At 43.0% G+C, this 22,263-nt stretch overlaps 1 protein-coding gene across 3 annotated transcripts in view; it reads right to left on the reverse strand.

Moving 5' to 3' along the window:
- The window catches only part of LOC147226862 (metabotropic glutamate receptor 4-like), a 274,699-nt gene that overhangs the window by 38,050 nt on the left and 214,386 nt on the right, over nt 1-22,263 (reverse strand). For all 3 annotated transcript variants that reach the window (XM_086159582.1, XM_086159583.1, XM_086159584.1), the window contains 3 exons: nt 6,347-6,482; nt 2,921-3,075; nt 2,237-2,377 (listed from right to left, as the gene is read on the reverse strand). In XM_086159582.1, the coding sequence (XP_086015708.1) occupies nt 2,237-2,377; nt 2,921-3,075; nt 6,347-6,482 (432 nt within the window). The remainder of the gene's footprint in view (nt 1-2,236; nt 2,378-2,920; nt 3,076-6,346; nt 6,483-22,263) is intronic.

Raw genomic sequence — 22,263 nt, forward strand, 5'->3', positions numbered from 1 at the left:
TTCTCGTGATTGTGTTTTTCTGCGCTGAGTTGGACGCCGTCCATCCATTCTCGGCTCGGCCTCGACTTAAATCCTGTCCCGCCCGGACTTTAACTCGTCTCTCCGGTATCGACAGCGGCGCCGCTCCTAATGGGATTTCATCTTGCAATGCTCAAGTTGTAAATGACCTGTGGGGTCGGTTTAGAGGCCATAAAGTAATCATTGTCCTCTGGGGCAGCGGATGCAACAACGCCAGGGAGACGAGCGGCGGCGTGAATTATACCTCTGTACTCCGTTCCCATTTTTTCATTTTCATTATTTTGCCTGTTCATGGAGACGGATTCGCATAAAAGGTTTCCGTGCTGCAAGATGACCTGTTAGCGCGCCGCCGTTGCGTTCCATAAATCAGCATCTATTGATTTATACAAGGTGATTAAAACATTTATATCACACAAACAGAGTAAATACGTGGCCGTCCAAGTCCCTGTTGGAACAGTCAGTCGAATTTTCGATTAGATTCCCCATGTTTCAAAACTGGAGTTTCTTTTGCACTTGTACACGCGGTAAAAATCTCAGTAAGTAGTCCTGTTCGGACTCATTGGTGCTTTAAGTGAGGTCGTACCTTATTGTGCGTCGTACCTCTTTACGGTACCAACGTCGGATATTGTTCTCCTTGTGACACGAAATTATGGAGTGCCTTTTTGTGCAAAGGGACAACGGGTTTTTGGACGGGTGACAACTCAGTCTTCGTTCATTTCATTTCACAGTGTTCTAGATTTAATGGCGTTCTGCGGTATGTGTCTAATTTATGCCTGATTATTCATTCATTCATTCATTATCCATCCTGCAGTTAGAGTCTTTGTTTCGGTCATTGGATGAGAGGCTGGTCCCCAAACAGGACCCTCATGTTCACATGTCTGTGCTATTTAGGATTTCCTATTAAGCCACCGCATAAAAGGTGCACAAGACCATGGGGGGAGTTTGGAGACACCGAGGAGACTCCGAAGTTCTGTTTGGGAGTTAGAAGGATGGTGAGGATCAGGAGTGACTCCGTGGTTTGGAAATGGACAGAGGACAGATAGTGAACCTCTTGTTGGAAGTTGAGGTTGGCACTGCCAGGCAGGAGTTGAGAGGTAGACTAGAGAAGGGGTTTATGGAGGGAGGGACAGAGGGCGTGAAGTCGGTTGGTATGAGGGAAGAGGATGCAGGGAAGAAGGTCAGATGGTTGCAGGTGATTGGCTTTGGCTGTCCCTGAAGGGGGTCGTCCAAAGGAGATGGAGAAGAATGAACCTTCTGCATGTTTTTGGACCGTTGGACTGTGAGGTCAAGTGAGCATGTGGAACTCTGGTACTTTCAACCTTGGACCAGGTCACAGGTTCAAAGGTTTGAGGTAAGCTTGAACTCTTTCTATCAGGATGGTTTTGAACCGTGAAGATCAAACCTGCGGTGACTTGTGGTACCAGAAAAACCTGTTGTTCCGGAGAGAATCGCATGATTGTGATTGTTGCTATATCTCAAGTTCTTCCAAAGATCGATACTCTTGTACCCCAAAAAATTGGTGCAAGTGACAGTTTTGGCTGATTTAAGTGAGAAGGGTCAGGCCGAGCAGGAAACCGAGGTTGGGCTCAGAGAGCTCCTTCCTCTCGAGGAACATACTTGAGTAGGGACTAAAAAAACATGTATCAATGTACTCGACCATGGGCAGTACTCAGTAAGTACTACTGGTGTGAGTGGTTACAAAGGCAGTACAAGTGAAGGACGGGCGACTCTCTTGGTCGTTTTCCGTTTGTGTCACTTTACTTCGGTATATTCATTCGAAATATATTGCCATTTGGTCCGTCCTGAAAGCTACGGCCTTCTAGTCCCGGCCTTGTTAGACAGTTCCGGAAAGCTCGCCGCTATTAATGGCCCGGAAGCTTGTTTCCAGTGGACTGATTGGATTGGGTATCGATTGCGCTTTCAGTGCATGTGGTGGCGCAATTTTTGCGATTGCTACAGTCGCCAAACGGCGGAGTAATAGGGACATACGTTTCTCGCTGGCAAAATGACGGATTTCCATTAACTTATCTACACCCGTTACACGAGGGCCAAATTAGAAGAGTCTTGATTGTTTGTCCCCGATTAGGAATAAATTTGCCTTTGCTTACCCGGTACACAGCCGTGATGTATTCACAGCAGACCCGATCAATATATCGGCCCATCGATTGACTGCTTTCCATTGACCAAGTGCTTTCTCTGCTATTAGACGGAGACTCACTTGTGCATTTTTTGATGCCGGATCCTTTCTTCACCGCGTGCCGACTGAGCTTGCACTGGAAGTTGTTTTCCCAGAACTCTGCAAACCATATATTTCTCCTGTTGTTCTCCAGAGTCCTGCTGATGAAGTAACGGTCGAAACCTGAAAGATAGTATTCACCGACACGGCTGAAATTTAACAATATGTTCTGTTTTTTTTTCTTCAATTCAAATCTTTTTGAAAGGTTAAGGTTTTTTTGATTTTTAAAAGTGACAAGTAAAAGAAATGCGAGATACCTGTTCAACTATTGAAAATCTAATCAGAATGTGAAGACCTTAAAAAGAATTCATGCCGAATGTAGGTCAAACCTTTTAACCTTAATGTAACTTTCAAATGAAATAATGTTGAGAGAATATTTAAATTTATTAATATTATAAATTTTATTTTATCTATATATTATATTTATTTAAATTTAGAATATATCATTTTTTCCCATTTTTTTTTAAATTCTATTCCTTTTTATTGATACTATTAATATTATAAATCGTATTTTATCTATATATTATATTTATTTAAATTTAGAATATATCAATTTTTTTTCCCATTTTAAAAAAAAAAAAATTTTTTTAATTCTATTACTTTTTATTGATACTTTTATGCTACTGTGACGAAAGGATTTCCGTCAAGTATATCTTATTTTAATACCTTTAATGGATTGTCGTTTGGGCAGGATGGTGACGGCGCCTTCCGCCATTTCTTCCTGGTTGAGGATGGGCGAGATTTTGGAGCCCCAGCTGTCCGAACCCACCCAGATGAAATGTCCCGTCTGATTGGCCTTTTTCGCCGCTTGAAGGAGCCGCCTGTCGGGGAAACAGAAACGCAGGCGTTTTTTTTTTTTTTTTTTTCGTTTGTTTAGGTTTATTAGGACAGTGTACAAATACATTAAGCGCAGAGGCAGAGATGTTTGTACCAGATTAAAGCTAATTTCCATCAATTTTTTTTTTAACACACTTCCAGATGCCGCGCGGTGACTCTCCGTCTCGTACTCGGTGCGTTTTGATCGGAGAAAGCCAACCCCGAGGTCGATCCCGGCAGTAAACGACACCCTCGCCAAGTTGTCACCAGCGACATCAAGTTCAGGGGGGCTTTAAAACAAACTTGTAACGGCTGTGTTGAAAGCAGGAGCGCCGCGACATAAAATTTTAAAAACGCCACCTGGCACGCGTAGCATTGCTGACCCGAGCATAACCCGAATGAGGCCGGGGGAAAAGGGGTGCTAAAATGCTAATAGGCATCACGTTGTAGACAACATCTGGATGTTCTCACGCTCTTCAGCTTGATGTACAAGACTGGAAGTCGGTCGGAGGGACGGTACATCCTTGCAAAGTGATAAGTCAGTGATGAGTCATCAAACTAACTTTAATATAGTTTTATCGCCCCGGGGATTTATCTTTGATAGGTGGTGATTTCTGGTCCTCCAGAACAGTCTGCGCACCGCGCACAAAAAACGGCCGACATAGATTCTCCCACCGTGAGGAGGTTATATAACGGAGATATGGCCGCCGACTCGGAAAAAGCCGATATCAAAATAGCGGTCGGGAGTAAAGTTGCTGTGTCCGTGGATTTACTCCGCTGATATATTTAAAACTTTGACCGGCACAGATTTAAAAGTTAACACTTTTTTAGTGATTCCAACTAATGGACTCGTCGGTAAATTCGACTTTTTGAAAAATGGGATCGATTGGTAAAGAAGTCGTAGGATAGTCGTGTTTATGTAATTCTAGAACAGAGCGCTAGTTTCTGCCGCTTTTAGTTCGCGAAACCACCCGACTCGTGCCGATAAATCGACAGCATGTCTAAAATGAAGACACGCTTGTGAATACCGGTGTAACCTCCACATAAACTGTGTTTAAAGTGGCTGTGCCGTCCTTGTGGGGGCACAAATGTATCCTTATAAACTCATTATCTACTATAAACACAAATAGTCTCTTATAAGAATGAGTTAATTAGCTGTAGGCTAAATCAATAGGCACGGCTCTGTTGTGGTTTTGTGAGGCCCGAGTTTCCCAGCAACCACTTTTGTCGGGTTAGCGTATTCCTGGTGGAAGTGGGAAGTGGTTTAGGGCGGTCCCTTGATGATGACCGGGGCAGAAGTCCCAGCGCTCATTGACTTAATCCGGCCTTGATAAGGGGTAATAGGCTGGATGTGTCGTAATTACAGACAGCCAGGGGGATTTCAGCTCCGCATGCCTGCTCTATCCTTGAACCCAGGCGCTGAGAGTTGGCAGCAGCCTGGCGCGAACCGAAACTGTCCGAGCACAAAGGCTCCGGAGGTGTTTGGATGGAGCGCCGTAACGCGATACCGAGTCCATGCCGAGACCGAGAACAGCCTCCGGGAGTTACGGATATAGGAAATAATGTCACCGGGTGAGACCTCGTAATTTTGGCCGCTCGAGTACAAATTAGTCGGGGAATGATCGGGAACATTGATGTGTCGGAACGGCAGCCTCCGAAAATGACCACGTGACCGAGTGAAGGTCGCGTACTTTCCAGGAATTTCACGCAATTACCCATCGCGCGCTGGCGAAGGGTGTTAAGAGAGCGTGCAGAGGGCCGGTCCTGTTTTGGTCTTTACGATACCTGACCTTGACAAACTCCCAACTGCAGCTCCTGGCAGGACAATCTTGTTCAGCTAAAAGCGTTCTGACATATCGCTACCCGCCACTGAACCTGAGCGATACCCGAGCAGAAAACGCTGAACGAGATAGCGAAAACGGTAGGGAACATTGCCTGCGCCCCCTCCCTCCGCCCCCCAGCGATCCCTGCGAGGACCTTCACCGCATGAACCATCAGAGGCCCTCCCTTCATGCCCGCCACGAAAAGGGTGTCCTCTGCGATCTGATTGCTAACAGACAGCTTCAAGGCCTTCCCATAGTAAAACACGTCCTGCATACAAGTGTAGCTTGTACACGTTGACCAACGTGTTCGCATTGCAAGGGGACACGTCCTCTAAAGCATACAAGTTTAGCGCCCGCTTGCGACGGTGTACATGTATGACATCTCCAGAAGTCCCAATCCATATGATGCTTTTTTTTTCTTCCTGCAGATCACGTTGACCAACGTGTTTGCATTGCAAGGGGACACGTCCTCTAAAGCATACAAGTGTAGCGCCCGCTTGCGACGGTGTACATGTATGACATCTCCAGAAGTCCCAATCCATATGATGCTTTTTTTTTCTTCCTGCAGATCACGTTGACCAACGTGTTTGCATTGCAAGGGGACACGTCCTCTAAAGCATACAAGTGTAGCGCCCGCTTGCGACAGTGTACATGTATGACATCTCCAGAAGTCCCAATCCATACGATGCTTTTATTTCTTCCTGCAGATCACGTTGACCAACGTGTTTGCATTGCAAGGGGACATGTCCTCTAAAGCATACAAGTGTAGCGCCCGCTTGCGACGGTGTACATGTATGACATCTCCAGGAGTACCAATCCATAAGATGCTTCTTTTTTCTTCCTGCAGATCACGTTGACCAACGTGTTCGCGTTGCAAGGGGTTTTCGGTTTAATCTAGCCCAACGCGATCTAGCTGAATGATTTTAAAGAGGTTGTGTAGAGCAGGTTCTCCTCCCCACTGCCTACAGGCAATCCCACAAGCAATAGCAACGGTACACAGGGAGTTCCCGCTTTATGTTTCCAGTGTATCTTTATGGGATTTTCGCCAGTTTTATGTCATGTGATAATAATCATAAGCCGTAACCGCACGGGGAACGAGCATGTATTTACCCCGGGAAAGAAGTAATCAGAGGAAATTAGGTGATCCCTTCAATGTGGCCGGGGCCCCCATTTGCAGTCAGGAAAATAAAATGATATGTAAATTCAAAGTCTATAATCTGTTCAGCCGCCGGCAGCAAAATCATCACGTTCATGTAGTGAAGTAAATGCAAGAGACGTCTCGGCTGCAATGTCGGTAATTTGAAACGCAAGAAAAAGCAAACCATCGAGTCATGTGGGATTAGCTCGAAAATTCTGCTGTTTACAGTAAATATCGCTTCAAGTGAAGGGATCCGAATTCCCGGCCGACAGTTAAAACGCAAAGAGGGAATCAAGGGTTTCGGCTTTCGCTCACCTGATGTCGTCCTCGTTGGCGAATATGATGACGACCCGGGCGTTGGGGTTTTCGCTCAGCCGGCGAATGATCTTGTCGAACTCCCCGGCTCTCGGCTCACGTGGTATTTTCACCGACTGGGAAATGCACAGGCCGCCTAATTGGGTGACAAAAGAGAAATAAAGACTTTGAATTAAAATGATTTTTTTTTGTCATCTCACTAAACACTTTTCAATGCGGGGTAATTATTTTGCTCCTGAAAATGTCTTGTAGCCGCACAGCATGGCTATTCTCCTCCGTGGCTCGATCAAACCAATTTTTTTTTTAGATTTCTTTCCCGTTCCTTTTCCCACCCTGGGACTCGCATTTACATAAACGCGGTATTTCACAGCGCGAAGGACGCGTAAACAATCCTTGGAGCGCAGGGGCCGACAGTGAGGGGGCGACAAATGACCCCGGGGAAATATAGCACCATTTGGAAGTACACGCAATTTGCATTTCAAAATCCGGATTTCCGTTTTAAAATGATATTTCGCGTCCACGGCGATAAAAGTCGAGTTAGATTCGTCGCGCCGCAAAGAGAATCCTCGCCAACTCGGACGCGTCCAAAGCTCGGGATGTCCGAAATTTACCGACAAGCCAAGACTGTTATTTATTTTGTCTCTTTTTTTCTGTTTGACAATTTTGTTGTCGCCCCACGCGCATGCTAATTCATTTTTCCCCTTCGAGGCGGCGCTCGAGACGACGGACGAATACCTTCTGATTCACTTCACGCCGTCAAAACAAAAACCCGGCCGTCGGTGTGACGGCGAGAAAAAAAAATCGGTAAAACATCTTAAGCGACGGCATCAAATGAAACGATCGTATCGCGCCGCTTTGCCCACGGCTAGCAAAAGTCACTTCCCGTTTAGCGCGCTAGCTTCTGTCCGCTACACGGCGGTCGAAGTGAATGAAGTTGTAGTTTTCTCTGAACGAGCGGTTTCTGTATTCCGCCGAGGACGGCGCGCAAATATGAATTCGCTTGGCCGGTAAATGGATTAGCAGCTCCTTCTTCTGAGGAAGGGAATCCGCTCATTCCTATGCGTGAACTGGCCCGTGTCCGTTGTCGCGGGGATGCTCTGCGCTCGGGGGGCGGCAAGGAAATACATAAAAAAAAAAAACCTAGTTTTTTCGCCGCTTCGAGACAGATCTCCTATCTCACAAATAGCTCGCAGCTTGAATATTCCGACACGGGTATCAGCCGGGGTCGGAAATTTCCTATCTCCAGTTCACTTCTTTATATTTTGTAGAGGCTTAACCAAATCAGGCGAACGCCGCAGAACCTGCGGTATCACTCTCACCTACCGGAGGCAAAATGCAAACAGGGGAAAATGGTGCATATGCTGTTTCCCACCTCATTCATTCTTCAGCGCTGGCTCATGTATTTTTTATGATTTGTTTAAAGGCTGGGAATGCTAATGTGACAGATCTGAAGTTAGCCGGAATTAAACACGGACAAAAAAAATAAAGACAAATTCGGTTGATTTTTATGGTTTTTATCTGGTTGACTCTGCGCCTGCAAAGTGTGATGCTATTCGTTCATTCATTCATTCATCCGTTCACCCGTTCACCCTCTCATTCACATGTTGTGTAGAAAAATGCTGTACAACAATTCGCTTTCTCGTTCGCATTTTAGACAATCCAGTGTCTCCGGTGAACCTCCTGAATGTGTGAACGTGGAGAAACTCAGAAATTCTCCCGGTGGGAATCCAACCAGGGACCTTCTAAGCGGCGCTAACCGCTGCTAGCCGCTCGCTAGCGTGAAAGCTGCAACGTTGATCCACCCACAATAAGTCCGTTGTTCACTTTTATCCTTGTTTGGCTTTTTTTTTTGTCATTTCTATTTTCACTCTGTTTATGTTCCTATCCTTGTTGTTTTGGTCGTCTGTTATCACCCTTGGTGTTTTTTTTTTTGGCCCATTCTGTTGTCTGTTCTTATCCTTGATGTTGTTGTTGTTGTTGTTCTCTTTCTGTCTATTTACACTGCTCAAAAAACAAAGGGAACACTAAAATAACACATCCTAGATCTGAATGAACTGAATATTCTCATTTAATACTTTGTTCTTTACATAGCTGAATGTGCTGACAATAAAATCGCACCAAAATGATCAATGGAAATCAACTGAGGAGGTCTGGATTTGGAGTCACATTCAAAAATAAAGTGTAAAAACAAACTCCGGGCTGATCCAACGTTGATTTAATGTCCTTAAAACGAGTCAAAATGGATCAGTGTTGCTTCCTAAGTGGACACTTTGATTTCACACAAATGGGATTGACTTGGAGTTATATTGTGTTGTTTTTTTTGGAGCAGGATAAATCAACAAAATCAGAATATTAATGTACTAGCGTCATTTTCGGACTATAAGCCGCTACTTTTTTCCCCATGCTAAAACAACAACGTGACTAATTTGTTTTTTTTTTTTTTTTTTTTTCTTTTTTTTTTGGGGGCTAACAAGCTTCACAGCGCCAAAACATTTAACTTCATCACATCGGAAATTACCGTGAAATTCTGAAGCCCGTTTGTACAAATGTGATTGACTTGGACTTACATTGTGTTGTTTAAGTGTTACCTTTATTTTTTTTGTGCAGTACATTTATGGCTGTCTTTTGTTATCTTTTAATTTGTATTGACATTTATTGATACTATTATTGTCACGCTGCTGTGACACGACGATTTTGCCCTTTGGGGATTGTTGAGCCGCATTTTGTAATAACGGTGCATTTTGTAATAAACGTCCAAAATGTAATCACTTTTTCATTTCATTTTGTAATAAACGGCCGCATTTTGTAATAAACTGCCCCAACGCATTTTATAATAAATTTTGCCGCATTATGTAATAAGTTATTACATTTTGAGAAGATTATTACAAAATGCACTTGCAACTTTTTTATTCTCTAGGAAATGTAATAACATGGAATTTATAGAATATTCTCTGTTAATGCAACATTTGAATAGTGTACTGATAGTAATTGCTAAGGCTAATACAGTGATAATAATAATAGGCCTAGCTTTTACAAATACTTTTAAGTAAAATAAAATACAATTAACAAACTTATGCTTTAGAATTGTTATTACATAATGCACCATGTTATTACATTTCCTAGAAAATAAAAAAGTTGCGATTGCCTTTTGTAATAATCTTCTCAATATGTAATAACTTATTACATAATGCGACACAATTTATTACAAAATGCGTCGGGGCAGTTTATTACAAAATGCGGCTTTATTACAAAATGAAATGAAAAAATTATTACATTTTGGACGTTTATTACAAAATGCACTGTTATTACAAAATGCGTCTCAACAGGGATCAATAAATATCATAATATCGACACGTTCCAGGAAATATTCGACTTGAGGTCTCACTCCTGGTCTCCTTTAAAAAAAAAAAAAAAAAGACAACAAGTGGATGGAACGTTAGCAGGAAACGAGCGTCAGAGTTAGCAGATCATTTTACATTTGGCGCTAATGTTTGGCGCCCCATCGTTGAGGCCTGGATTAAACCGAAGCGGAGGTTTGTCTGTCAACCTCTCCTTGTCGAGCAGAAGAGGCTCATGGGAAATTCTGCAACAGCAGCAACGGCAGCAGCTCCTCGCTCTCAGAGACTCTATCAATCATTGAATTCTATGTTGTTGCCTCGGCGGTGCTTCGGTCCCCCGTTCCCCCAACATCTGCTCTGGAGGAGCAGAACGCTCGTCCCCTCCTTCTTCCAAGCTTCCCTCTTCTCACGTCACCGACAGCAGGGCGGCGCCGCCGCTCGGCCTCCGGAGACGCCGCCGTCCGCCATCCCTTCCTTCCTGGGGAGTCCGGACACGGCGCGAAGGGATGTTGTGATTGCGCGTAAAAGGCTAGACGGTTATAGCCGTTTGATTCATTGCCGAAAACGGTGTATTCATCCATCCGTTTTATTCCTTTTCTCGTGTAATTGATGGTTAACAAGATGTGCTGCCGGACCCCGTCAGGATGTGTGACGTGAACAGGTATTACAAAACGGCCGGTGTTTGCTGGAAACCTCAGCGGAAATTTTTTTTGTACGAGATGTTGAAAAAATTATCTTTATTTTTGGTGTATTTTTTGGTGTGCGGATTTTTTTGCAAAGCTCGATTCAGTCGTTTTTTTTTTTTTATTTTATTTTTTTTTGATCCAGCACTAAACTCTAACCGGGCAGCGGATCATTATTTTTAATTTTTTTTTTTTTTTTTTTTTTAATTTTTTAAACTTTTTTCTTTTTCTAACGCTTTGACATGAATGCAGTAACATCTTTATCTGCGACCTATTGGGTTAACACATATTACAAAGTTGTTTTCTTTTCCTGACAAATATTTCAAGGGGAAAACGTCTTCCGCGTGTTGATTTTCCACTGCAAGGCTACGTTTAGTATTTAATAGAAATTATAATTCAATATTTGATGTTTTCATTTGCTCTTTGGCGCCGTGAGAGGAGGCAGCCTGCAGCAGCAACTTGTTGCTTTTACTTTTATTTGTTTGTGTCTTCCTTTTTAAGTATTTTTTATAGTATTTTAATATTTCAAGAATTTCATAATTTCCAAGTATTAAAGTATTTTAATTTATAATACTTTTTCTGCATCTGTTCCTGGTCAATAACCTTGGAGCTTCATTTTAAACAACAAGCAGGTCAGGCTCTGACTTCACAATCAGAATAACAAACGTAACACACAAAAAAAAAACAAAAAACACTATATTGGTAATTAAGTTCATATAGCAAAAGTTTTGAAACATTTGAACAGCAACACAGAGAGACAGCAGTCAGCCATCATTGCGCAATCTACGTTGAGGCTCAACAGTCCGCTGCCTCACCTCTCTTCTCAATATTTGTACAGTAAATGTGAAAATCCAGACATTTTGAATAAAAAAACGATCTCAAACTGGTGAAATTCAATGAAAAATACCTACATAGTTCAAATCACTGATAAATGTAACCATTTCATACTTTGACATTTTTTTCTTTCAAAGATTGGCAAGTGAGGCAGGGGCTCTCCTCAACAACCAATGAAATGTCATCACCTAAGAGGGAATCTTTTTTTTTTTGTGGATTTTTTTCTATCACAACCAATATCTCACCTCTGCAGTTACAGATGAATAATTAAATCAATAACATAAATAAATAAAAACAAGGAATAAATAGATAAATACCTGATCGATGAGATCTTGAGTAAACTTTTCTTGGTGGCTCCTTAATAATAAAGTTCATTTATTCCCATCAATTTTTTTATGGTGAAGTAAAATTAAAAATATCTTTACAGTGCAAATCACTGATAAATATAACCGTTTCAATCTTTTTTTTTTTTTTTTTTTATTATTTTCCTTTTTTTTTCTTTCCACGATTGCTAAGTGAGGCATGCGCCTCTCCTGCCTCTCCTGGCTGCTTTAAGTCCTCAACAACCGATGAAAGTGTCATCACCTAAGAGGGAATTTTTATTTATTATTTGCAAGTGAGGCACAACCTCTCCTGCCTCCCCTGACTGCACCTCACCGATTTCTACAAATCTGATCCAAATGTAAAATTTGCGATCTCGGGCGCTACACGGGATAGCGGTTAGCGCTCCCGCCTCACAGCCAGAAGGTCCCTGGTTGGATTCCCACTGGAGGCGTTTTCTGTTTGGGTTCTCCAGGTTCCTCCCCGCAGTCCAAACACATGCAAGAGGCTCTCCGGAGACCCTGAACGGTTGTAAATCTCCATGCGGCCCAGTAAATGACGGTCCACTGACGGCCCAGATAGGCTCCGGCAACCAGCCGACCCTGATAAGCGCCAAATATAGTGAGTGAATGAACGATATGGAATTCCTGTTACAGGCATCTGACCTTTCAACCGAACACAATGTCGGATTTCATTGATTCGACTCGGCGGAAAAATGTCCCTTGTCTCTCTGAAGGCGTGTTGAGATAATATTAATCACGAGCATACACAGACAGAGGCCGACCCGGAGTAATTAAAGACAAATATGGAGCAGCTCCGACAGTAAAACCTGGGATAACCTTTTATTTCCTGTCTGGAGACGCACTGTCGGACCTGAGAGCGGTGGATTGATGACACAAATGGCAAACCAAACTAGACATATGTCGTGTATGAAACCGTGCAAGCCATTCAATACATTCATAGACGGGTGACTTTGTCTCGCACTTTGGCGACTCTGAGTTCGATGAAATACATCTATTATACGTCTATCGGCCTTTCTGTGTGGATCTCCATGTTCTAGGTAGGGATCCTCACATATGTGATCCTCAGATATGTGAATGAGAGGGTGAATAGTTGCATGTCTACACCAGTGCTTCTTAAATATTTTCCGCTACGCCTTCCGGAAGAAGGAAATATTTTGCACTCTTCGTCGCAGCCATACCATAGTTTGTCTATAAAATCGTTCTATCTACAACTCTGCACAACACTGTATCCTTATCGACATTGACGCAAAGGAAAAAGAAATATTGATCGACTTGCAAATCGAGGAATAACTTTATTAACATAACAGCACTCGCTGCTTTGTTGAAGTATGTTTCACAAAGCAGGATGGTTGTTGGCAATATTCAGCAAAACTCCCAAAAAGCGTAAGCGTCTTGTCAGCGTGAAATGTCTACAGGTGACGCCTTCATTTATTTGGGTTCATGCTGCCAACATTTTTAGACACATTAAAAACACCGGTCTTTCCACCAAAGTGGCAGTGAAGCTAAGCGCTACATTAGCTTCCTAGCGTTTCCTCGTCTTAGCTTTCGGGTGACGTTGGTTTGTCTCATCCCTCTTCAGTAGGTTCCATCATGTCTCCTGAGGGTTTGTCCACTGCACTTCATATTTCCTGCTCTACACCATAGAAGTACTAGACCAGCAATGATGTTTGGACTAGAAACTGTTACAATGAGCAAAAGACAGCAGGCAGAACTAGAGGTTGCAGAGATGAAGATGTTGAGGTTCTCTTTGGGAGTGACCAGGATGGAGAGGATCAGGAATGAGTCCATATATTGGTAGACGGATGCTGGAATTGGAGCTGCCAGGCAAGAGGTCTGGAGGAAGACCAAAGAGAAGATTTATGGACGTAGTGAGAGAAGATATGAAGGTAGTTGGTGTGAGAGAGGAGGATCCAGAGAATAGGGTTAGATGGAGAAAGTTGACTCGCTGTGGCGACCCCTGAAGGGAAAAGCCAAAAGGAAAAGAAGAATTTGTCAGCGGGTGCAGGACATGTATGACCGAGACAAAGCGATGACTGAGATGGTTTGGACATGAACACTCTTCTGTTCATGTCCAAACCTGGATATGCTGAAGGTGGAGCTGCCAGGCAAGAGGTCTCGAGGAAGACCAAAGAGAAGATTTATGGACGTAGTGAGAGAGGATATGAAAGTAGTTGGTGTGAAAGATGCGGATACAGAGAATAGGGTTAGATGGAGAAAGTTGACTTGCTGCGGCGACACCTGAAGGGAAAAGCCCAAAGAAGAGGAGGACCATAGAAGTACTACTGCATCATAGGCATGTTCCCTGGGGGAACATGTTTCTTCTGCGATTGACCGGCGACGGATCCAGGGTGGACCTCGCCTTTCGCCCAATCGCAGCCGGGATAGGCCACAGAACCCCCGACCATGAATGAATGATACACGATATACCGCTTCACTATCAACATCGCCTGAGTTTGGACTCCCGTCACATCAGGCGCGTCGGATGACGAAGCGTATCGTCCAGAGCAAAATGTGGAGACTCTCCTGTGTTTTGATCTCATGCATCATCTTTATCTGGTTAATAAATCAAACCACCTGTTGATGTTATCACCCGTCTCTCCAAAGAAAGTCAGTCGATGTGATCACATCCTCACACTTTCATACTTAAAGTCTCCACTCGAAGCGCTAACATCCGCCGATCTTCGTTGACCACAGGGTCGGACAGGAGGACGTCCGTCTTTCGAACCGTCTCTAATCCGTCTGTGTGTTTTGAACGCCCTCGATATCGATCCCCGCGAGACGCTTTCCCACGACGCCACCGCCGACAGCCCGGCATCGATTCCCTTCTTATTGTCCGCTTGTTTGTTTAAAAAAAATAGTACATTCGTATTCCGTCGTCGATTCGCATCGATTCGTACGCGTCTCCTAAAATGTTTGTATCGCCAGCGATGTCCAGGCGGAGGCGGCTGTCCGCTTGCTCCCGTTGCGCCAAAAAAAGCTGGATTTCTAGATCCCCCCCCCCCCTTCCCGCCCCTGCCGTCAGCTGACCAATCAGGTGCACCGACTCGTCGGGCGCTAATGTTTGGTCCACAATGGCGGGACCGGGAGACGGAATCAAACTGACAAAGTGAAGCGTCATTTATTATGCTGCGGCTGCTGCTGAAAACTTCATGAGCAGCGTGTTTCCTTCTCAAAAGTCACCCTCCATCGCTTTTAACATCTAAAACCACCTCTAAAAATATCACTTGCTGAGGAGACCGTGAATCGTCCGTCTTTTTTTTTTTTTTTTTTTTTCCTCCCCCCCCTTTACATCCGTCCCAGCTTCCTTAACTGTGCGAACGTCACTATTCCTTTTCATTTGTTACCAGTAGGGGAGACAAAGCTGCGGTAGACATTAACCCTCTCCAGGCAGATGTTGCAGATTTGCGACAGCTAAATGCTACTTAGCTAATTACGCCACAACTTAATTTGAGCCTGAGAGGGTTAAATATTATTTTCCTTGGTTGGCGGCCTGATCGCAGACACCAGTTGCTGCTGAAAGGTGCCGGGTGAGGTGAAACCAGGATGCCTACCGGGAGAAAATACCAGCGCAGACAAGTTTAACGGACTATCTAGAGCACCTGGATAGAAGCCGCAGTGGCTCAAAATAACTAAATATGTTTGCAGATGACATTGTGATCTATAGGGAAAGCCTGGAGAGGTATGCTCTGGAAAGGAGAGGAATTAGGGCTAGTTGCAGCAAGACAGAAGGTGTGACTGAGAGGTACCCGGGTGGAACGGTGAGGCTACAGGGTGTGGAGATCAAGAAGTTGGATTTCAAGTACTTTGGGTCAACAGTCCTGAGCGTAGGAGACCGTGGAGAAGAGGTGAGGAAACGGGTTCAAGCAGGTTGGAATGGGTGGAGAGATAGAAGGCTATCAGCCAGAATGAAAGGAAAGGTGTACAAGACAGTGGTGAGACCAGCCATGTTGTATGCTTTACAGGGACACTGACAAAAAGACAGGAGGGAGCTGGAGGTCGCAAATATGAAGATGTTGAGGTTCTCTTTGGGAGTGACCAGGATGGAGAGGATCAGGAATGAGTCCATCAGAGGAACAGCACATGTGAGATGTTTTGGAGAGAAGGTCAGAGAAGCCAGACTGAGATGGTTGGATCATGTACAGAGGAGGGACAGAGAATATATTGGTAGATGGATACTGGAATTGTTGATCTAGAGGAAGACCAAAGAGAAGATTTATGGACGTAGTGAGAGAGAATATGAAGTTAGTTGGTGTGAGAGAGGAGGATCCGGAGAAAAGGGTCAGATGGAGAAGGTCGATTCACCCAGGAGACCCCTGAAGGGAATAGCCCAAAAGAAAAGAAGAATTTGTCACAGGGGTGCAGGACATGTATGACCAAGACAAAGTGGTGACTGAGATGATTTGGACATGAACACTCCTCTCTTCATGTCTGAACCATGGTGAAGATCTGGGTAGAAGGTTGCTGGAGGTGGAGATGCCAGGCAGGAGGTCTAGAAGAAGAAGATTGATGGACGTCGTGAGAGAGGATATGAAGTAAGTTGGTGTGAGAGAGGAGGATCCAGAGAATAGGGTTCGATGGACAAGGTGGATTCGCTAAGGTGACCCCTGAAGGGTAAAGCCCAAAGGAAAAGAAGAATTTGTCACAGGGGTGCAGGACATGTATGACCAAGACAAAGTGGTGACTGAGATGATTTGGACATGAACACTCCTCTGTTCATGTCCAAACCATAGTGAAGATCTGGGTTGCTGAAGGTGGAGCTGCCAGTTTGGAAGTCGAGAGAAGGATCAAAAACCCCAAGGTAAAAAAAAGCAGTATACACATATCGGCCGCACTTATCTATAAGCCGCAGGTGTCCACGTTGTAACATGAGATATTTACACATAAACATTTTTTTTAACTTCTAATTAAATACATACCGGTAACGTCCACAAATACGTACTGGAAATGCTTTTGTTTTTTACTGAACAGCGCCTGTAACAGGGCTGATGAAATTAGATGAATAATAAATAACACAAGTAAAACTCCATCCATTCATTTTCTATCCCTGCTGACTCCAGCTGATCGCAATCTTGGTCTTCCTCCTGAGCACTAAAACTGTTAAATTTGTCTTTTTCGGTGTAGGAATTGAACGGCCTCAGAATTTCATCGTCCCGATGTGACGAGGCTAAATGTCTTGGCGGCGTGAAGCTCGTTAGCTCCCCCAAAAAATCCATAAATTAGCATTGTTTTAGCCGCACTGTTCAAAACGTGTGGAAAAAGTAGAAGATTTGAGTCTGGAAATGATGGTAATTTACAGCTTTAGAAAATATAGAAAATAAAAACCAAAGTCCATTTGTAGCCATAGGTTAGCGATACCAACAGAGCTTGTGTTTCCATGAATGATTTATCACAGCTGCTTAATCACGTGAGTGTCTTAACAGCGGCGCAGCTTTTTTTTGGAAATCCCTATCAGCTTTGAACTGCGACGCTGCCGCGTCGATTCCTCTGTAATCCCCGTATCTGCTCCCCGGCTGCCGACCGAAAGCCCCGACGTAAGAAAGGAACAACGATCCTTCGGCCGCGCGATCACAGGATGCCGGAGATGAAAGAAATAGAAAAGGGGGAGGAATCACGCGGGATGTGGACGAGGATAAATCGGAGGATAGATTAGCATGTCTCTCCGGCGCGGCGAACGGAATAGCAACTAGCGTATGCTAATCGGCTTGTCGTGGGCGGATCGATGAGGTGTTTCCCGCTTCCCGTCCAAAGGAACGCCGGGAGAAGCTCCACGAGCTTGGACGGAGTCGCGATGAAGATCCAAGGGTCTTCTGGATCGGGAATGAGTTAGACGTTCTGGAGATAGAGGTCAGTCTGAGATGGTGGAGATCCGAGTGGAAGGGTGCTGAGGTTGTGAGGAACACCAGAGTGGAGATTGTTGGGATGGAGGGACAGAGGACAGGTGGTGTGAGGGAAGAGGGTAAGAAGGTTGGAGATGATTCTCCAAGGTGACCCTTCAAGAGAGAGGCTGAAAGAAGAAGGATATATCAGATGTTTCACCCCTGGTCCGAGAGGCCTCTTCGGTTCTCGGGGAGTTTCCGAATAGAACAGAAGAACCGAAGAAGCCTCTCGGATGACGGGTGAAACGTCTTCGATTGAATTCTTGTCCAAATCTTCTTGTCTTTGCAACCGGACTTGAATTTCTTCACTTGAAGAGGTTTCACCCGTCATCCCGGAGTCTCCAGTTCGAATGATCGATGAGGAGTTTCCCAAGAGAAATTTTCGGGCGGGTCTCGATTTTGCTCTTGAAGAGTTGATCTACAGAAACTAGGTGTTGTACCCCTTACGTTGGCGTCGCTGTTGGAACAAAAGAGCAACTTTTTGGGATCACCCGGATTGGGACGTGAAAAGGTAAAGCCAAACAAACGAGACGCCTGTTGGATCCCAGGAACTGACGCTGGTTCTGGTGGCCGGTCTTTCCCGGTTCTTTGGAGGGTGCAGAAGTTCCTGAGCTGTTTGTGCAAATCGGTCTTGATTTTGATCCCGGTATGCTTGCGAAAGGTTGTGTCTGAGACCCCCTGGTTTTTCTGTTTTGACAAGGAGGGCTTCTTTGACTCGTCTTTCCAACCATCTGTCTTCTCTGGCCAGAATACGCTCATTGATGTCTTCGAATGAAAGCCCTCGTCCTTCAGGTCCACAGAGTCCCGTCCTGAAGAGTCGGCTCTCCCTTGGTTCTGCTCCGTTTGTGCAAAGGTTGTTTGGTCTTTCCGACGTAGAAATCATCACAATCCTCAGTGCAAGTGACAACATACACCTCATGCTCTGTCTTGCGCTAGTTTTAGCCTCGGGTTGTTGTGAGGTTTGAAATGTATATGGTGTTTGGTGAACACCCTTCGGAGCTTCTCCGAAGCATCAGCAACGCTTTGACAATGTTCTTTTTTTTTTGTTGTTGTCTTCCTTCTGTTCTACGTTCCTGCGTCTGGTGGTTTCTGATTTGGCAAAATATATATCATTTATAATATATATATATCTGATGTTTCACCCCTCATCCCAGAGGCTTGTAGGGGGAGTTTCCAAATACAACTGAAGAACCCTGTTGAGATGCATTTTGTAATAACGGTGCATTTTGTTATAAACATCCAAAATGTATTAACATTTTCATTTCATTTTGTAATAAACTGCTGTATTTTGTAATAAACTGCCACAACGCATTTTGTAATAAATTTTGCCGCATTATGTAATAAGTTATTACATATTGAGAAGATTATTACAAAATGCACTTGCAACTTTTTTATTCTCGAGGAAATGTGATAACACGGTGCATTATGTAATAACAATTCTAAAGCATAGTTTATTTGTTTGTTAATTGTATTTTATTTTACTTGAAAGTATTTGTAAAAGCTAGGCCTATTATTATTATCACTGTGTTAGCCTAGTAGCAGTACTTAGCATTTACTATCAGAACACTATTCAAAGGTTGCATTAACAGAGAATATTCTATAAATTCCATGTTATTCCATTTCCTAGAGAATAAAAAGTTGCAAGTGCATTTTGTAATAATCCTCTCAAAATGTAATAACTTATTACATAATACGGCAAAATTTATTACAAAATGTGGCGGTTTATTACAAAATGACATGAAAAAGTTATTACATTTTGGACGTTAATTTCAAAATGCACTGTTGAGCCTCATTTCGTAATAACGGTGCATTTTGTAATATGTCCAAAATGTACTAACTTTTTCATTTCATTTTCTAATAAAGCCGCATTTTGTAATAAACTGCCTTATTTTGTAATAAACTGCCCCAACGCATTTTGTAATAAACTGCCTTATTTTGTAATAAACTGCCCCAACGCATTTTGTAATAAATTTTGCCGCATTATGTAATAAGTTATTACATTTTGAGAAGATTATGACAAAATGCACTTGCAACTTTTTTATTCTCTAGGAAATGTAATAACATGGAATTTATGGAATATTCTCTGTTAATGCAACCTTTGAATAGTGTACTGATAGTAATTGCTAAGTACTGCTACTAGGCTAATACAGCGATGCCTAGCTTTACAAATACTTTAAAGTAATATAAAATACAATTAACAAACTAATAATCTATGCTTTAGAATTGTTATTACATTATGCACCATGTTATTATTATTATTATTATTATTATTTTACTTTAAAGTATTTGTAAAAGCCAGGCCTATTATTAGTATCACTGTATTAGCCAAGTAGCAGTACTTAGCAATTACTATTAGTACACTATTCAAATGTTGTATTAACAGAGAATAAAAAAGTTGCAAGTGCATTTTGTAATAATCCTCTCAAAATGTAATAACTTATTAAATAATGCGGCAAAATTTATTACAAAATGCGTTGGGGCAGTTTATTACAAAATGAAATGAAAAAGTGATTACATTTTGAACGTTTATAACAAAATTCACTGTTATTACAAAATGCGGCTCAACAAAAACCCTCAGAACATCATCATGCCGTGTGTTGCCGGTGTTTTGGAGAAACTCCGAAGGTTGTTCACCAAACAAACCTCACAACACCCCGAGGCAAAAACTAGTGCAGGACAGAAAACGTTGCGTATCGTGACGACGTCTACATCGGAGCGACCAAACAACCTCTGCACCATCGGACGTCCTTCAGGACAGGACCTCGCGGACTGTCGATTCAAGAGGGGAGTCAAAGAAGCCGGAAGAAGACGAACCTCCACGGACACGAACATGTGCTGCTACGTTAGCATATTCCAGGAGACAAAAACCGCAGGGGGAGATTCGTGGTGAAACCACGAGGGGAAACCCTGACCTCAGAAGACCGACGCTCGGTCTTCAGGCTGGAGCGAACCGAGCCGGCTCTTCGCTAAAGCGTCCCGGAGCGAGACACAAATCCTCGCTCCCCCGAGGAGCTGTTCTGTCGCTGTGCTCTCGCCGCTCTGCAGGGCCGAGGGGATAACAACGAGTTCCTCCTCGGGGGATCAATTACAGCGTAATATCCTATTATAATTGTTATAGACTGCCGAGTGCAAAAGAGAAGATACCTTGATCTGCCAAATTTCATCAGCTTCTACAACACCGCGAAAATTTCCCGAGTTGACCCGTTTCCGCCCGCGGCGCAGGATGACAAAACAAATGAACGGAAAAGCGCCTCGGAAAAGTGAAGGACCGACTTTCATACTTAAAACCGAAGGAGATAAGAATAAGAATAAGAATAAGAACAACTTTATTAACCCTCTCAGGCTCAAATTAAGTTGTGGCGTAATTAGCTAAGTAGCATTTAGCTGTCGCAAATCTGCAACATCTGCCTGGAGAGGGTTAATCCCGAAGGAAATTGCTATGCCAGAGTTACAGAAAATATAACAGTAATAAATAATAAAAAAAAAGGCAGAATTAGAAATAAAAATAAACTATAAACGATAAAGTGTCTCAGTGAAACTATAAAGTAAACAGTGATAAAACTATAAGTGTCTTAGTAACAAGTGAGGTAAGGAGTGCACAATAGTATGATAGAAGAGAAACTTGTAGTGTAGCTGTTATGAGATGAAATATTGCACAGTTCTGAATATTGCACAGATTTGAATCATTCTTATTTATCGTGGCAAACGGGCGCGTCTTTTCCACACGTATGTTTGGATATTGCTTTTATAAAAAACCAAGTGGTGATTTAGCAATTTTTTTTTGACAAAAAACAGCAAACACGGAATAAGAAACCCTTGTGATTTTAGCGTTTTGAAACCAGCGTTTGCTTTGCTTTTGTGGAAAAGGAAGCGTCTTCGCTTGATAGCCGGGTATCGGAGTTACGGGGAGATGAAACAGTACGATGGGAAGTCATTTTCCAGCGCGCAGCAGAGTCGTTTATAATTGCTTTCAAATGTAGTCATGGGAAGACGCTCTGATGTTCATAAGGAAGACGTCTGCATGGTGATGTGTGAAATTAGATTGGATCAAAGAATCCCGGCAGCGCGGCGACGCGTCCTCCTGTACGTTTTCTGTGAAAGCGTATTATTATTATTCCCATCAAAAAAAAAAAAAACGTTATTGTTGTTGAAATCTTCTCGTCTTCCCAAGTGGACTTCACTTCTTGAAGACGTTTCACCCCCTCATCACTAAGTAGAGTTTAAAAAAAAAAAAATCCAAACACAAAGATTGCTCCCAAAAAAAAAAAAAAAGATGATTTATTTGACATATAACACACAAAAAAAGGATTCTTATACGCATGACATTTCGAACAAAAACTATGCTCTTCCTGAGATGCTTATATCTTATAATAATATTGTTTTTGTATTGTTTTACATTCTTCGTTTTGTGTTTTTTTTTGCACGCCTCTTGTTCGATACATGATATTATAACTTTATCTTCACTACTTTTTGAGACACTGATACTTTTTTACATTTTTACAAATGTACAGATATACTCATATGGGGACTGAAAAAAAAAACAAAAAAAAACGTGATTGAAAGGATTCAGCAAAAAATATAAAGTATAAAACACCTACATGGGGGATCGGACCAACAGAGCAAATTAAAATAGACAGAAAGAAAATATGGACACCTTGCGGACCTACAGTACCTATAAACAATCCAGAACAACTCACTAAATTGTTTTTTTGTTCCAACGAATGACATCCCTATTAGCATAAACGCCTCCCTGAAAGCTAGTTTCTGCAGATCGACATAACCTAGACCCGCCTAAAAACCCGGCGGTTTATCGGTAAACTCCCCGCAGGTCATTGGAAGTGA

Source organism: Fistularia commersonii, chromosome 14 (genome assembly GCF_037954325.1).
Source record: "Fistularia commersonii isolate RoL2024-O1a breed Wild chromosome 14, RoL_Fcom_v1.0, whole genome shotgun sequence".
Taxonomy (NCBI): domain Eukaryota; kingdom Metazoa; phylum Chordata; class Actinopteri; order Syngnathiformes; family Fistulariidae; genus Fistularia; species Fistularia commersonii.